Source organism: Pelophylax lessonae (assembly GCF_965119305.1).
Source record: "Pelophylax lessonae genome assembly, chromosome: 4".
Lineage (NCBI taxonomy): Eukaryota > Metazoa > Chordata > Amphibia > Anura > Ranidae > Pelophylax > Pelophylax lessonae.
Window position 1 is genome coordinate 462,404,020 of NC_138771.1, and position 18,895 is coordinate 462,422,914.

General features: G+C 47.3%; 1 protein-coding gene across 1 annotated transcript in view; it reads left to right on the forward strand.

Annotated features, from left to right (window-relative positions):
* The first annotated feature begins 862 nt into the window (after window positions 1–862).
* The window catches only part of GALNT10 (polypeptide N-acetylgalactosaminyltransferase 10), a 419,073-nt gene continuing 401,040 nt past the window's right edge, over window positions 863–18,895 (forward strand). The window contains exon 1 of the mRNA XM_082254883.1: window positions 863–1,131. Within this exon, the coding sequence (XP_082111009.1) occupies window positions 994–1,131 (138 nt within the window). The 5' untranslated portion in view covers window positions 863–993. The remainder of the gene's footprint in view (window positions 1,132–18,895) is intronic.

Consider the following 18,895-nt stretch of genomic DNA (forward strand, 5'->3'; position numbering starts at 1 on the left):
ACTGACAATCTTGCCAGTTAACAGCAACCCTTTCCCCACTTAGACACAGCATGGGTGGAAAGGAATGCCGATAAGGCCCCTTTCACACTTGTACAACCTGAAAGTCGCGTGACTTTGACGCGACTTGAAGCAATGTCTGTGTAATCTTGAGGTCTATGGACCTCAAGTCGCATCAAAGTCGGGGGCAAATGTGCAGGGACTACTTTGAAGTCTCACAGATATGAATGGTACCCATTGGAAATCATGGGGATGGGTAGGACTTGTCATGCGCCTTTGCAGTCCCAAGTTGCACAAGTTTGAAAGGGGCCTAACTGGCAAGTCTGTTTACATGTGATCAGCTGATCACATGGTAAAGGGACGCTGTGATTGGCCCATTATTGTGATCGGCCCTTTATCATGATCGGTGATCAGCTGCAGTCACAGAGCGCGGTGGATGCGCCCCAGCAGGATTCTAGGAGGATGTCCATGGACGCTCCCAGAACTGGAAGTCTCTGTGTGTATGTGTTCTCGGAGAGTGAAACCAAGTACTGAAGCCAGAGGATCAGCATGACAGCCAGGAAACGAACATTTACAGAGTTAGTTCATTTAAACAATCCAATCCTTTAGGATGAGGTGGTCCTTCACAAGGAAATAGTATTGGTAACTGTAATAGATATAATAAGATGTGCGTGGCTTGTATCCCTGGGTCCCTGGTGGCACTGCTGGGACTTTTAGTTCCACACCAGGGTAGCCACAGGTTGTGATCAGCCAATTCTCCTTCGCTCAGCTTGGGACACCCGGCAGCGCCCTCTGGCGGACACGCGCGGTACCGGCCGGACATGCCAGTAAAGCCTAGACTAGAGTGTAGAGCGACGCGCTCGAAGTTAGCGGGAGCGCGCCTGGTATGCCCGCCCCCTCTCCCGGCGGTTCGCTCGGTGGATGGCTGGATCGGTCCCCCGGGCTGTCAGTGCAGTGTGTCGGTGAAGAGGGGAGGCAGGCGGTGCTGGGCTTTCCATGCGGCGGAAGGAGAAGCGGCTGCTGCAGGCGTTGGGGCTGGGGCTGGCCGCCCTGCTCTTCCTGCCCAACGTGGGGCTCTGGGCTCTGTACAGGGAGAGGACCCTGGAGAACGGAGGGGCGCCGGGAGACGGACAGGTGAGGGGACACAGCGGCTACCATGGTAACTGCCTGCTCCGCCCAGCTGACAGCCTCATTTCACTGTCCCGTACAAGTCTAAGTGTGTGTGTGTGGAAGAGTGTGGTGTCAGTGTCCCACAGTGATCTACAAGGAGTGTCAGTGTCCCACAGTGATCTACTAGGAGTGTCAGTGTCCCACAGTGATCTACTAGGAGTGTCAGTGTCCCACAGTGATCTACTAGGAGTGTCAGTGTCCCACAGTGATCTACAAGGAGTGTCAGTGTCCCACAGTGATCTACTAGGAGTGTCAGTGTCCCACAGTGATCTACTAGGAGTGTCAGTGTCCCACAGTGATCTACTAGAAGTGTCAGTGTCCCACAGTGATCTACTAGGAGTGTCAGTGTCCCACAGTGATCTACAAGGAGTGTCAGTGTCCCACAGTGATCTATTAGGAGTGTCAGTGTCCCACAGTGATCTACCAGGAGTGTCAGTGTCCCACAGTGATCTACTAGAAGTGTCAGTGTCCCACAGTGATCTACTAGGAGTGTCAGTGTCCCACAGTGATCTACTAGGAGTGTCAGTGTCCCACAGTGATCTACAAGGAGTGTCAGTGTCCCACAGTGATCTACAAGGAGTGTCAGTGTCCCACAGTGATCTACCAGGAGTGTCAGTGTCCCACAGTGATCTACTAGAAGTGTCAGTGTCCCACAGTGATCTACTAGGAGTGTCAGTGTCCCACAGTGATCTACTAGGAGTGTCAGTGTCCCACAGTGATCTACTAGGAGTGTCAGTGTCCCACAGTGATCTACTAGGAGTGTCAGTGTCCCACAGTGATCTACTATGGGTGTCAGTGTCCCACAGTGATCTACTAGGAGTGTCAGTGTCCCACAGTGATCTACAAGGAGTGTCAGTGTCCCACAGTGATCTACAAGGAGTGTCAGTGTCCCACAGTGATCTACAAGGAGTGTCAGTGTCCCACTAGGAGTGTCAGTGTCCCACAGTGATCTACAAGGAGTGTCAGTGTCCCACAGTGATCTACTAGGAGTGTCAGTGTCCCACAGTGATCTACAAGGAGTGTCAGTGTCCCACAGTGATCTACTAGGAGTGTTAGTGTCCCACAGTGATCTACTAGGAGTGTCAGTGTCCCACAGTGATCTACAAGGAGTGTCAGTGTCCCACAGTGATCTACTAGGAGTGTTAGTGTCCCACAGTGATCTACTAGGAGTGTCAGTGTCCCACAGTGATCTACAAGGAGCGTCAGTGTCCCACAGTGATCTACTAGGAGTGTCAGTGTCCCACAGTGATCTACTAGGAGTGTCAGTGTCCCACAGTGATCTACTAGGAGCGTCAGTGTCCCACAGTGATCAACTAGGAGTGTCAGTGTCCCACAGTGATCAACTAGGAGTGTCAGTGTCCCACAGTGATCAACTAGGAGTGTCAGTGTCCCACAGTGATCAACTAGGGGTGTCAGTGTCCCACAGTGATCTACTAGGAGTGTCAGTGTCCCACAGTGATCTACTAGGAGTGTCAGTGTCCCACAGTGATCTACTAGGAGTGTCAGTGTCCCACAGTGATCTACTAGGAGTGTCAGTGTCCCACAGTGATCTACTATGGGTGTCAGTGTCCCACAGTGATCTACTAGGAGTGTCAGTGTCCCACAGTGATCTACTAGGAGTGTCAGTGTCCCACAGTGATCTACTAGGAGTGTCAGTGTCCCACAGTGATCTACAAGGAGTGTCAGTGTCCCACAGTGATCTACAAGGAGTGTCAGTGTCCCACAGTGATCTACAAGGAGTGTCAGTGTCCCACAGTGATCTACTAGGAGTGTCAGTGTCCCACAGTGATCTACTAGGAGTGTCAGTGTCCCACAGTGATCTACAAGGAGTGTCAGTTTCCCACAGTGATCTACAAGGAGTGTCAGTGTCCCACAGTGATCTACTAGGAGTGTCAGTGTCCCACAGTGATCTACAAGGAGTGTCAGTGTCCCACTAGGAGTGTCAGTGTCCCACAGTGATCTACAAGGAGCGTCAGTGTCCCACAGTGATCTACTAGGAGTGTCAGTGTCCCACAGTGATCTACTAGGAGTGTCAGTGTCCCACAGTGATCTACAAGGAGTGTCAGTGTCCCACAGTGATCTACTAGGAGCATCAGTGTCCCACAGTGATCAACTAGGAGTGTCAGTGTCCCACAGTGATCAACTAGGAGTGTCAGTGTCCCACAGTGATCTACTAGGAGTGTCAGTGTCCCACAGTGATCTACTAGGAGTGTCAGTGTCCCACAGTGATCTACTAGGAGTGTCAGTGTCCCACAGTGATCTACTATGGGTGTCAGTGTCCCACAGTGATCTACTAGGAGTGTCAGTGTCCCACAGTGATCTACTAGGAGTGTCAGTGTCCCACAGTGATCAACTAGGAGTGTCAGTGTCCCACAGTGATCAACTAGGAGTGTCAGTGTCCCACAGTGATCTACTAGGAGTATCAGTGTCCCACAGTGATCTACTAGGAGTGTCAGTGTCCCACAGTGATCTACTAGGAGTGTCAGTGTCCCACAGTGATCTACTATGGGTGTCAGTGTCCCACAGTGATCTACTAGGAGTGTCAGTGTCCCACAGTGATCTACTAGGAGTGTCAGTGTCCCACAGTGATCAACTAGGAGTGTCAGTGTCCCACAGTGATCAACTAGGAGTGTCAGTGTCCCACAGTGATCTACTAGGAGTGTCAGTGTCCCACAGTGATCTACTAGGAGTGTCAGTGTCCCACAGTGATCTACTAGGAGTGTCAGTGTCCCACGGTGATCTACTAGGAGTTTCAGTGTCCCACAGTGATCTACTAGGAGTGTCAGTGTCCCACAGTGATCTACTATGGGTGTCAGTGTCCCACAGTGATCTACTAGGAGTGTCAGTGTCCCACAGTGATCTACTAGGAGTGTCAGTGTCCCACAGTGATCTACTAAAAGTGTCAGTGTCCCACAGTGATCTACAAGGAGTGTCAGTGTCCCACAGTGATCTACTATGGGTGTCAGTGTCCCACAGTGATCTACTATGGGTGTCAGTGTCCCACAGTGATCTACTAGGAGTGTCAGTGTCCCACAGTGATCTACTAGGAGTGTCAGTGTCCCACAGTGATCTACTAGGAGTGTCAGTGTCCCACAGTGATCTACTATGGGTGTCAGTGTCCCACAGTGATCTACTATGGGTGTCAGTGTCCCACAGTGATCTACTAGGAGTGTCAGTGTCCCACAGTGATCTACTAGGAGTGTCAGTGTCCCACAGTGATCTACTAGGAGTGTCAGTGTCCCACAGTGATCTACTAGGAGTGTCAGTGTCCCACGGTGATCTACTAGGAGTTTCAGTGTCCCACAGTGATCTACTAGGAGTGTCAGTGTCCCACAGTGATCTACTATGGGTGTCAGTGTCCCACAGTGATCTACTAGGAGTGTCAGTGTCCCACAGTGATCTACTAGGAGTGTCAGTGTCCCACAGTGATCTACTAGGAGTGTCAGTGTCCCACAGTGATCTACAAGGAGTGTCAGTGTCCCACAGTGATCTACTAGGAGTGTCAGTGTCCCACAGTGATCTACTAGGAGTGTCAGTGTCCCACAGTGATCTACAAGGAGTGTCAGTGTCCCACAGTGATCTACAAGGAGTGTCAGTGTCCCACAGTGATCTACTAGGAGTGTCAGTGTCCCACAGTGATCTACTAGGAGTGTCAGTGTCCCACAGTGATCTACTAGGAGTGTCAGTGTCCCACAGTGATCTACTAGGAGTGTCAGTGTCCCACAGTGATCTACTAGGAGTGTCAGTGTCCCACAGTGATCTACTAGGAGTGTCAGTGTCCCACAGTGATCAACTAGGAGTGTCAGTGTCCCACAGTGATCAACTAGGAGTGTCAGTGTCCCACAGTGATCAACTAGGAGTGTCAGTGTCCCACAGTGATCTACTAGGAGTGTCAGTGTCCCACAGTGATCTACAAGGAGTGTCAGTGTCCCACAGTGATCTACAAGGAGTGTCAGTGTCCCACAGTGATCTACAAGGAGTGTCAGTGTCCCACAGTGATCTACAAGGAGTGTCAGTGTCCCACAGTGATCAACTAGGAGTGTCAGTGTCCCACAGTGATCTACTAGGAGTGTCAGTGTCCCACAGTGATCTACTAGGAGTGTCAGTGTCCCACAGTGATCTACAAGGAGTGTCAGTGTCCCACAGTGATCTACAAGGAGTGTCAGTGTCCCACAGTGATCTACTAGGAGTGTCAGTGTCCCACAGTGATCTACTAGGAGTGTCAGTGTCCCACAGTGATCTACTAGGAGTGTCAGTGTCCCACAGTGATCTACTAGGAGTGTCAGTGTCCCACAGTGATCTACTAGGAGTGTCAGTGTCCCACAGTGATCAACTAGGAGTGTCAGTGTCCCACAGTGATCTCCTAGGAGCGCCAGTGTCCCACATCGATCTAATAGGAGTGTCAGTGTCCCACAGTGATCTCCTAGGAGCGCCAGTGTCCCACATCGATCTAATAGGAGTGTCAGTGTCCCACATCGATCTAATAGGAGTGTCAGTGTCCCACAGCGATCTCCTAGGAGTGTCAGTGTCCCACAGCGATCTCCTAGGAGTGTCAGTGTCCCACAGCGATCTCCTAGGAGTGTCAGTGTCCCACAGCGATCTCCTAGGAGTGTCAGTGTCCCACAGCGATCTCCTAGGAGTGTCAGTGTCCCACAGCGATCTCCTAGGAGTGTCAGTGTCCCACAGCGATCTCCTAGGAGTGTCAGTGTCCCACAGCGATCTCCTAGGAGTGTCAGTGTCCCACACTGATCTACTGGGAGTGTCAGTGTCCCACAGCGATCTACTAGGAGTATCAATGTCCCACAGCGATCAACTAGGAGTGTCAGTGTCCCACAGCGATCAACCTGAGTGTCAGTGTCCCACAGCGATCAACCTGAGTGTCAGTGTCCCACAGCGATCAACCTGAGTGTCAGTGTCCCACAGCGATCTATTAGTAACGTCAGTGTCCCACAGCGATCTAATAGGAGGGTCAGTGTCCCACAGTGATCTCCTAGGAGCGTCAGTGTCCCACACTGATCTACTGGTAGTGTCAGTGTCCCACACCGATCTAGTAGGAGTGTCAGTGTCCACTGATCTACTAGTGGTGTTGGAGTCCTAGAATGAGTTTCAATGTCCCACACTGATTTACTAGTAGTGTCAGTGTCCCAGAATGAGTGTCATTGTCCCCCACCAATCTACTAAGAGTGTCAGTGTCCAAATTGAGTGACAATGTTCGGCACTGTTTTACTAGGAGTGTTATTGCCCAAACTGTTGTGTTAGGAGTGTCAGTGACTAATGAACTATTAGTGTCAGTGTCCCACAATAACCTACTATGAGTGTCAGTATCCCAATCTCATCTGCTAGGATTGTCCGTGTCCAAACTTAGTGTCAGTATTCCAAAGTGATCCAGGTGTTTTAGTGTTAAAAATGCTTTGTTGGTAGTTTCAGTGTCCAAACTGATCTACTAGGGATGTCTGTGTCCCAAAAGGCTGTGCTAGGAGTGTCATTGTTTCAAACTGACCTGCTAGGAGATTTGGTTTCACAAACTGATCTACCAATTGTCAGTGTCCCACACTGGTCTACTAGCAGTGTCATTGTCCCACACTGGTCTACTAGCAGTGTCAGTGTCCCACACTGGTTTACTAGCAGTGTCAGTGTCCCACACTGGTCTACTAGCAGTGTCAGTGTCCCACACTGGTCTACTAGCAGTGTCAGTGTCCCTCACTGGTCTACTAGCAGTGTCAGTGTCCCACACTGGTCTACTAGCAGTGTCAGTGTCCCACACTGGTCTACTATGAGAGTTTTACTAAAGTGCTACTTTGTCAGAAGTGTTATTGTCCTAAAATGCTGTGCCTGGTATGTTGTTGCCCCAAAGTGCTGTGCAAAGATTGTTGGGATCCTAAAGAAGGTTTTCTGTGGCTGTGCCCCATGCACTGTGGTATAAGTGTCACTGTCCTAAACACCCTCAGCAGGATCACTCAGTGTTTCAGACTACTGAAGTAGATATGTCATTTCTTCAGTGTTGTCCCATCAAAAGATGTAATAAAATATTTACAAAAATGTGAGGGGTGTACTCACTTTTGCAAGATATTGTGTGCGTGCATGTTATATATATATATATATATATATATATACACAGTATCTCACAAAAGTGAGTACACCCCTCACGTTTTTGTAAATATTTTATTATAGCTTGTATAACAGTGTTAATTTGCTGTGGGAATGTCCAATTTGGGCCCAAAGTGTCAATGTATTGTGTGGCCACCATTATTTTCTAGCACTGCCTTAACCCTCTTGGGCATGGAGTTCACCAGAGCTTCACAGGTTGCCACTGGAGTCCTCTTTCACTCCTCCATTATGACATCACTGAGCTGGTGGATGTTAGAGACCTTGCGCCGGATGTCCCACAGATGCTCAATAGGGTTTAGGTTTGGAAACATGCTTGGCCAGTCCATCACCTTTACCCTCAGCTTCTTTAGTAAGCAAGCGGTCGTCTTGGAGGTGTGTTTGGGGTTGTTATCATGTTGGAATACTGCCCTGTGGGAGGGGATCATGTTCTGCTTCAGTATGTCACAGTACATGTTGGCATTCATGGTTCATTTAATGAACTCTAGCTCCCCAGTGCTGGCAGCACTCATGCAGCCGCAGACCACTACACTCCCACCACCATGCTTGACTGTAGGCAAGACACACTTGTCTTTGTACTCCTCACCTGGTTGCCGCCACACACGCTTGGCACCATCTGAACCAAATAAGTTTATCTTGGTCTCATCAGACCACAGGACATGGTTCCAGTAATCCATGTCCTTAAGCCCCTTACACACGTACCGATCGTCGGCCGAACGATCGGCCATCTTTTGTCCAGGGCTGTCCTGTCCGCTGAAAAGTGCAAAAGACTGCACACGAATTTTGTCGGCCAACAACAGCCGACTGCAGAAGTGATGTCATGTGATGGTTAACTTTCCGTGTCTTTTTTCTTCTCTGAGCATGCCCAGTCTTGCAAATCTGCTGATTGTCGGCCGAAATCTGTACTGACTGAAGAACAATCGGCCGTTCTGTTGTCGGCGTACAAAAATTTCAATGCCTGCAGGACAGATTCTGTTCGGCCGAAAATGCGCTGTCGGCTGTCGGAAGCATCATACTAACAAGCCTACAATCGGCCGATCGTTTGGCGGCCGAATATTTGCGGCCGACAATCGGTACGTTTGTACGGGGCTTTAGTCTGCTTGTCTTCAGCAAACTGTTTGCGGGTTTTCTTGTGCATCATCTTTAGAAGAGGTTTTGCGCTTTTCCATGCTATGCAAGAGAGAGACCTTCTGGATACAGTATATAGGCTCAATACTCTATCTCCCCACGGCCTGAGTGAAGAGCTTGACACTCATGTTGTCATGTAATTAATAGCAGTGACATGATGTTATATGATTATGATTCTAATTTTTCCTCCTCCCTTTTTTTTTTTTTTCTCTTTGCATTTTTATTTTTATATTATTGTTACTTTATACACAAAAGTGAGTACACCCCTCACATTTCAACACTGAAGAAATGACACTTTTCTTCAATGTAAAATAGTGTGTACAGCTTCTACAACAGTGTAAATCTGCTGCCCCCTCAAAATAATTCAACACACAGATATTAATGTCTGAACCGCTGGCAACAAAAGTGAGTACACCCCTAGGTGAAATGTCTAAATTGGGCCAAAAGTGTTAATATTTTGTGTGGCCACCATTATTTTCCAGCACTGCTTTAACCCTCTTGTGCATGGAGTTCACCAGAGCTTCACAGATTACCACTGGAGTCCTCTTCCACTCCTTCATGATGACATCACTGAGCTGGTGGATGTTAGATACCTTGCACCCATCCACCTTCTGTTTGAGGATGCCCCACAGATGCTCAATAGGGTTTAGGTCTGGAGACATGCTTGGCCAGTCCATCACCTTTACCCTCAGCTTCTTTAGCAAGGCAGCGGTCATCTTGGAGGTGTGTTTGGGGTTGTTATCATGTTGGAATACTGCCCTGCGGCCCAGTCTCTGAAGGGAGGGGATCATGCTCTGCTTCAGCATGTCACAGTACATGTTGGCATTCATGGTTCCCTCAATGAACTGTAGCTTCCCAGTGCTGGCAGCACTCATGCAGCCCCAGACCATGACACTCCCACCACCATACTTGACTGTATGCAAGACACACTTGTCTTTGTACTCCTCACCTGGTTGCCACCACACATGCTTGACACCATCTGAACCAAATAAATGTATCTTAGTCTCATCAGACCACAGGACATGGTTCCAGTAAACCATGTCCTTAGTCTGCTTGTTTTAAGCAAACTGTTTGCAGGCTTTCTTGTGCATCATCTTTAGAAGAGGCTTCCTTCTGGGACGACAGCCATTCAGACCAATTTGATACAGTGCGCAGCGTATGGTCTGAGCATTGACAGGCTGACCCCCACCCCTTCAACCTCTGCAGCAATGCTGGCAGCACTCATATGTCTATTTCCCAAAGACAACCTCTGGATATGACGCTGAGCACGTGCACACAACTTCTTTTGGTCGACCATGGCGAGTCCTGTTCTGAGTGGAACTTGTCCTGATAAACCACTGCATGGTCTTGGCCACTGTGTTGCAGCTCAGTTTCAGGGTCTTGGCAAACTTCTTATAGCCTAGGCCATCTTTATGTAGAGCAACAATTCTTTTTTTCAAATCCTCAGAGAGTTCTTTGCCATGAGGTGCCATGTTGAACTTCCAGTGACCAGTATGAGAGAGTGAGAGCGATAACACCAAATTTAACACGCCTGCTCCCCATTCACACCTGACACCTTGTAGCACTAACGAGTCACATGACACCGGGGAGGGAAAATGGCTAATTAGGCCCAATTTAGACATTTTCACTTAGTGGTGTACTCACTTTTGTTGCCAGCGGTTTAGACATTAATGGCTGTGGGTTGAGTCATTTCAAGGGGACAGCAAATTGACACTGTTATACAAGCTGTACACTCACTACATTAGATTGTTAGCAAAGTGTAATTTCTTCAGTGTCGTCACATGAAAAGGTATAATATATTTACAAAAATGTGAGGGGTGTACACACACACACCACACACCACACACCACACACCACACACCACACACCACACACCACACACCACACACCACACACCACACACCACACACCACACACCACACACCACACACCACACACACACACACACACACACACACACACACACACACACACACACACACACACACACACACACACACACACACACACACACACACACACACACACACACACACACACACACACACACACACACACACACACACACACACACACACACACACACACACACACACACACACACACACACACACACACACACACACACACACACACACACACACACACACACACACACACACACACACACACACACACACACACACACACACACACACACACACTCAGGTCCATAAATATTGGGACATTGACACAATTCTAATCTTTTTGGCTCTATACACCACCACAATGGATTTGAAATGTAACAAACAAGATGTGCTTTAACTGCACTTTCAGCTTTAATTTGAGGGTATTTAAATCCAAATCAGGTGAACGGTGTAGGAATTACAACAGTTTGTATATGTGCCTCCCACTTTTTAAGGGACCAAAAGTAATGGGACAGATTAACAATCATAAATAAAACTTTCACTTTTTAATACCTGGTTGCAAATCCTTTGCAGTCAATTACAGCCTGAAGTCTGGAGCACATAGACATCACCAGACGCTGGGTTTCATCCCTGGTGATGCTATGCCAGGCCTCTACTGCAACTGTCTTCAGTTCCTGCTTGTTCTTGGGGCATTTTCCCTTCAGTTTTGTCTTCAGCAAGTAAAATGCATGCTCAATCGGATTCAGGTCAGGTGATTGACTTGGCCATTGCATAACATTCCACTTCTTTCCCTTAAAAAACTCTTTGGTTACTTTCGCAGTATGCTTCGGGTCATTGTCCATCTGCACTGTGAAGCACCGTCCGATGAGTGCTGAAGCATTTGGCTGAATATGAGCAGATAATATTACCGAAACACTTCAGAATTCATCCTGCTGCTTTTGTCAGCAGTCACATCATCAATAAATACAGGAGAACCAGTTCTATTGGCAGCCATACATGCCCACGCCATGACACTACCACCACCATGCTTCACTGATGAGGTGGTATGCTTTGGATCATGAGCAGTTCCTTTCCTTCTCCATACTCTTCTCTTCCCATCACTCTGGTACAAGTTGATCTTGGTCTCATCTGACCATAGGATGTTGTTCCAGAACTGTGAAGGCTTTTTTCCATGTTGTTTGGCAAACTCTAATCTGGCCTTCCTGTTTTTGAGGCTCACCAATGGTTTACATCTTGTGGTGAACCCTCTGTATTCACTCTGGTGAAGTCTTCTCTTGATTGTTGACTTTGGCACACATACACCTACCTCCTGGAGAGTGTTCTTGATCTGGCCAACTGTTGTGAAGGGTGTTTTCTTCACCAGGGAAAGAATTTTTCGGTCATCCACCACAGTTGTTTTCGGTGGTCTTCCAGGTCTTTTGGTGTTGCTGAGCTCACCGATGCATTCTTTCTTTTTAAGGTTGTTCCAGACAGTTGATTTGGCCATGTTTTTGCTATCTCTCTGATGAGTTTGTTTTGTTTTTTTTTTCAGCCTAATGATGGCTTGCTTCACTAATAGTGACAGCTCTTTGGATCTCATATTGAGAGTTGACAGCTACAGATTCCAAATGCAAATAGCACACTTGAAATGAACTCTGGACCTTTTATCTGCTCCTTGTAAATGGGATAATGAGGGAATAACACACACCTGGCCATGGAACAGCTGAGCAGCCAATTGTCCCATTACTTTGGTCCCTTAAAAAGTGGGAGGCACATATACAAACTGTTGTAATTCCTACACCTTTCACCTGATTTGGATGTAAATACCATCAAATTAAAGCTTAAGGGTTGCATTTAAAGCACATCTTGTTTGTTTCATTTCAAATCCATTATAGAGCCAAAAAGATTAGAATTGTGTCGATGTCCCAATATTTATGGGCCTGACTGTGTATGTGTGTGTGTATGTATGTATGTATATATATCTCTATATCTATATCTCTATCTTTCTATATAAGAACGAGTCCTTACATTTAAAGAGCACCTGCCAGTTCAGATCTGTCATGGCAGCGCCTGTTAGCGGGCATCCACTCACCTGCTGCCACCAGTTGCCCGGGGGCCCCACCTGCCCAATGACCCAGCCCAAGCCAAGCATTAGTCCCGATTCCCGTGTGCATCCCGCCACCGAACTTAGCAGGTGGTAAGCGCCTTTCAGCCCTGTGCTGCTGTCAGGCCATTTGGGCAGTGGAGGGGGAGCCCACAACTGCAGGAATGCCTGTTCCCCTCCACGGGAACAGGCACACACAGGACAGTCGAGTCTGACTCCCGTGGGTGTGTGTGTTCACCGGACCCAGCCGCTGAACTTGGAAGCTGTCATTAGCACTACTGTACCAATAAAAATCGCCTTATAAATAATTAGCATTTTTATCCTAGTGGGTGATTTTGTAGGCAGGGCCCCAGTGCACTGCATTGCCCGGGGCCCTTTAATTCTCTTAATATGGCACTGGCTGCCACCACTTCCCTCACCTTGTTGTGTCACTGCCGTATCAGCAGCCATCCCATTAAAGTGAATAGAACTGTTTGTGGGTCAACAGCGGTCAGAGGAGGAGCAGCTGCCGGACATAGATGACAGATGCTCTTTAAAAAAATTAGGATTTTAAATTGAGTTGATTTAAATTAAGCCTTTTAACTAGTTATTTAAATCCAACCCACCCTGCCCTCTGGGCTGACACTCTGCAATGTGCATGTCCCACTGATCCACCATGTTGGAGTGTTAAGCAGAGCTGTTATTCCCACATGTCCCACACAGCTGAGTGTATGTGTCCAAGTAGTATAGTATTACAATTTCCCATCTGAGTGTACTTCTCTAAGGCCCCGTTCACACTGGGGCGACGCTACTTCCCCGGGCGACCTCACAGGTCAACCTCGGAGCGGCCGGCACGGACTTCATAACATTGAAGTCAATGCAGGTCGCTCTGGGTTGCCCCAAAGAAGCTCCGGACCCTTTTTCTAAGTCGGAGCGACTTGTGTCGCTCCTATTAGAACGGGTCCGCAGCTTCTCTGTGGAAGGCGACCTACGGCGACCTGTCAGGCGACCAGGTCGCCTGACAGGTCGCCCCAGTGTGAACGGGGGCTAAAGCTGACTGTTGGATGTTAGTCTATCACAGATCTGAATGTACCACAGTGAGCTCACAGTCTACAGCAGCTTTTCTCAACCATGGTTCCATGGAACCCTGGGGCTCCTCCTGTTGTTGCTAGGGGTTTCCTGAGGAATTAGCAAATTCTGAATGTCAGTTAAAGAACCGCTATTACCAACGATCTTTTTGGCTATCTTTCTTCCCCGTGACCACCAATTTAAGGGGCATTCTTCTTACTGCCCCCCAGTGTAATGGGGCCCTTCTCCCACTAATTACTAGGGTATTAGGGTCCTTCTAGCACCTATTCTCCCACTGACCACCATAGTAAGGTAATTTGTGACATCTGTACTTTCTTATTGAAGTGGTTGTAAACCCTTACATACACCCAGTGAAGTAACTACCCTCAGGTGATAAACAGAAATAAAACAAATCCTCCTACATATGTTGTACCTGTTTATCTACAGTCTTCTTTTCTTTACAGCCGTTCACAGTGCAAATTTTATCAACCTGTCTGAGCATTCAGAAAAAAAAAGAGGGCAGAGATCTGAAGTTACACCCTACAGAGCTCAGTGAGGAGAGCTCTGAGAACTGATTGGAGGGAAGGGACACACCCCTCTTCATACAGCACACAGGAACAGAGCTGAGGCTGTTAATCAGCTGGAGCTCCCTCCCTTTTAAGGAGTGATTCATGCTGATAGCAGGGGAATGAATCAGCAGACAGAAATGACACATAAGCCCCGTACACACGTACCGATCGTCGGCCGAACGATCGGCCGTCTTTTGTCCTGGCTGTTGTGTCTGTTGAAAACTGCAAAAGACTGCACACGAATTTTGTCGGCCAACAACAGCCGACTGCAGAAGTGATGTCATGTGATGGTTAACTTTCCCTGTGTTTTTTCTTCTCTGAGCATGCCCAGTCTTGCAAATCTGCTGATTGTCGGCCGAAATCTGTACTGACTGGCGAACAATCGGCCGTTCTGGTGTTGGCCAACAAATTTTAATGCTTGCACGACAGATTCTTTTCGGCCGAAAGTGCGCTGTCAGCTGTCAGAAGCATCATACTAACAAGCCTACAATCGGCCGATCGGTCGTCGGCCGAATATTTACGGCCGACAATCGGTACGTGTGTACGGGGCATTAGTGCTCGGGATTGAGACAAGTACACACTATAGAGGGAAATGCTTTGTTCATATTGCATGTCTGAGGTTTACAACCACTTAGCGCCGGTTCACCTACACGCGACGCTACTTCCCGGGGCGACCTCCGAGGTCGCGGCGCGCTGCTCCCACCGCGAAGTCTATGGCGGTCGCCTCCTGGTCGCCCCAAAGAAGCTCCGGACCCTTTTTCTAGGTTTACAACCTCTTAGCGCCGGTTCACATACACGCGACGCTACTTCCCGGGGCGACCTCCGAGGTCGCGGTGCGAGCAGCGCGCCGCGACCTCGGAGCGGCCGCCACGGACTTCATAACATTGAAGTCTATGGCGGTCGCCTCCTGGTCGCCCCAAAGAAGCTCCGGACCCTTTTTCTAGGTTTACAACCACTTAGCGCCGGTTCACATACACGCGACGCTACTTCCCGGGGCGACCTCCGAGGTCGCGGTGCGAGCAGCGCGCCGCAACCTCGGAGCGGCCGCCACGGACTTCATAACATTGAAGTCTATGGCGGTCGCCTCCTGGTCGCCCCAAAGAAGCTCCGGACCCTTTTTCTAGGTCGGAGCGACTTGTGTCGCTCCTATTAGAACGGGTCCGCAGCTTCCCTATGGGAGGCGACCTGCGGCGACCTGTGAGGCGACCAGGTCGCCTCACAGGTCGCCCTAGTGTGAACCGGGGCTTAAAGTGAATGTTTTACAAATTATAGGCATTATGTGTATTCATAAATATATAACATTATTAGTACTTTTGCTTTCGTCGCTGTTTCTCTTCTGCTTGTAAATTGAATGTATGTGCAGTGTAAAGTTGTATTTTGTGAGGATGAGTAGTTTTAGTTGGATGTTGTGCCAGTACCTATGATGGCATAGGATTGGAGTATTTGTGTTTTTCAATGATTAATCATTATTAGTCATCAAGTCCCATATTAATATCCTCCCTTGACGTACAGGAATGTCTCATTTGCCAGCTGATGCCGCGTGACATTTTTGTACACAAAGTAGGATATTTTGGCAGCATAGTTTTATCCAACTGGTTAAGAGAACTAATACAAAGTCATTCATTTTAGCAGGCATGTTGTAAAGAGAAGAGGTAGTTTTCTGAGGATCTTGTGTTAACCACTTGCCAACCGCCCCACGCAGATTTACTGTGGCAGTAAGGCTCGGCTGCACATAATCACGTAGAACTATCTTGGCATTTAATGGACTCCAAAACTGTGATAGGTAGTGAGGAGTGAAATCAACAATTTACTCCATTAGAAAACCTGAAGGCGGTGATTGGTTTTTGGGGTCCTTTACGCGGGTAGACTGCCAAAAAGTCTCACACATGTGGTATCCCTGTACTCGCAAGAAGCAGCAGAAGGTATTTTGGGGTGTCATTCCACATATACCCATGGCATGCGTGAGCAATATATCATTAAGTGACAACTTTGTGTAAAAAAAAAAAAAATTATTTTCCCGACACTTGTGGCAAAATATAAAATATTCCATGGACTCAACATGCCTCTCAGCAAATAGCTTGGGGTGTCTACTTTCCAAAAAGGGGTCATTTGGGAGGTGTTTGAACTGTCCTGGCATTTTATGCCCAATATTAGAAGCTAATGCCACACATCACCTCTCTTCTAACCACTTGAAGACCAAGCCTTTTCTGTGACTTTTTGTTTACATGAAAAAATATTTTTTTTTTTGCTAGAAATTTACTTTGAACCCCCAAACATATCTTTTTTAAAACAGAGGCCCTACAGAATAAAATAGTGGGTGTTGCAATTTTTTATTTGATGATCTTATGCTGAGTACATAGATACCAAACACGACATGCTTTACAATTGCGCACGCCCGTGCAGCGGCAACAAACTACATACATTTTTAAAAGCCTTTACAGGTTACCACTTTAGACTTACAGACTTACTTTAGACTTAAGGCCCGTACACACACATACCGATTGTCGGCCGTAAATATTCGGCCGACGACCGATCAGCCGATTGTAGGCTTGTTAGTATGATGCTTCCGACAGCCGACAGTGCATTTTCGGCCGAAGAGAATCTGTCGTGCAAGCATTAAAATTTTTGTTGGCCAACACCCGAACGGCCGATTGTTCGCCAGTCAGTACAGATTTCGGCCGACAGACAGGGCATGCTCAGAAAAGAAAAAAGCCAAGGAAAGTTAACCATCACATGACATCACTTCTGCAGTCGGCTGTTGTTGGCCGACAAAATTAGTGTGCAGTCTTTTGCAGTTTTCAACAGACACGACAGCCCTGGACAAAAGACGGCCGATCGTTCGGCCGACGATCAGTACGTGTGTATGGGGCTTTACAAAGGATCTACTGCAAGAATTACTGCACTTGATCTGACGTTCGTGGCAATACCTCAAATGCATGGTGCAATTTCTGTTTACATATGACACTAGATCGTGCGTTTTTTTGTGCAAACATGGGGGGGGGGGGTGCTTGAATTTTATTTTTTTTTTATTATTTATTTTGCTTTTTTTATGTTATTTTGACACCTTCCCTTTTCATTTTTTTTTTGTTTTTACAGGGAATTTAAATATCCCCTATGATCGCAATCTGTAGTGAGTAGAGCGTCATGATTATGGCAAAAATTAGAATTACGATTTTTTTGCTTAGAATGAAGATCACGATTCTCAAAATCTTTTTATTTTAAAGATATATATATATATATATATATATATATATATATATATATATAATTTTTTATTAACCATTTGAAATAAAGCTATGACTAGGATTACCACTCCCTCCTCTGTCATGAATTACCCCTGGTTATTGCTGTGGGTACTGCTGGCTGGTGGGTACTGCTGGCTGGTACTGCTAGCTCCCACTGCTTGTAAAAGCAGTCTAGCGGCTAATTATCCACTAGGATCGCTTTTACCTGTAAGCCGACCACTGGCTGTAAAAAAACTATACCAAGATGATGCCTAAATCTGCAGGCATCATTCCGGTATGACCACTCATAGTCCAGCGATGTACCAGTACGTTGCTGGTCCTTGTTGGGCATATATTGTAGGGTTCTTTTTTTTTTTCATGCAGCATGTGGGCTGAATGAAAAAAGAGAACCACGGATTCCTCCATTCACATCGATCGATGTGGATGAAGAAATCTCTGCCAGAAAATGTGTGGTATGCCCACCATTAGACCTCCCAACATCCACCCACTTCTAATGATGGGCATACATGCAATGTTTTATTTTTTTTTTCATGCAGCCCATGGGCTGAAGGAAAAAAAAAAAGAACATAGCAGATTACTCGATTTGTATCAATCGACGTGGATAAAGAAATTAACAGCATTGTCCATATTATCCATTGCAGACTGCTTTAAAGGCATTCGATGAGTGTCAAAAATGTGCTTCAAACGCCTGTTTTTATTGCCGGTGTGAACAGGGCCCTACTGTTAAGCTTGCCTCATCTAGTGGCAGGTTAAGCGCACCTTGTGAACCTGTTATATGTTAAACCTGTTTTTAGAGTGTAACCTGTTCAGCACCCTCCACCTCACTCCCCCCAATCCTCCCCCTCCCTGTGGCAGCAGGCAGGGGTTCTTCTCCACTACCTGCCTGGAGTTTGCATGTTCTCCCTGTGCCTGCGTGGGTTTCCTCCATCCTGTATAAAATTGTCCCTACTATGTATGTATGAATGTGAGTTAGGGACCTTAGATTGTAAGCTACTTGAGGGCAGGGACTGATGTGACTGTGTAATGTATATGTAAAGCGCTGCGTAAATTGACAGCGCTATATAAGTATCTGAAATAATAATAATAATCTACGCCACTGTCACAATTACAAAACGGCCACTGCGGCACACGGCATGTAGTTCTTAATGGACTATGAGGGCACTGATCAGTAACGGTCTGCCCATTTGTAGGCACAGGGAGTAAGCTCTACTGAGTCTCTGTAGGAGCCTGACATTGGCACAATGCTTTGCATGCTCCAGTGTAAAAATAAATAATGCACTGTCCTTTACCTGCCAATTAATGTGCATTTATTTATTTCTTTTTACTAAAGATGAACTTAGACTTTAAACAGGCACAGGTAGTTCTTAAGGTAAGCTGAAGAAAGGGAGGCTTTACTTGAAATGCATCCCTGCATTGGCTCATCAACTGAGGGCGGCAGTTACTCCAACTCCCCTACAGTGGGAGTAGGCAATTCCCCATCATTGGTGTCAGTGGGAGGAATTGTGCCCCATCATTGGTGTAATAGGGAGGAATTGTGTCCCATAGTTGGTTTCATTGGGAGGAATTGTACCCCATTACTGGCGTCATTGGGCTCCATTGTTGGTGCCCGTGGAAGGAACTGTACTACATTGTTGGGAGGAATTA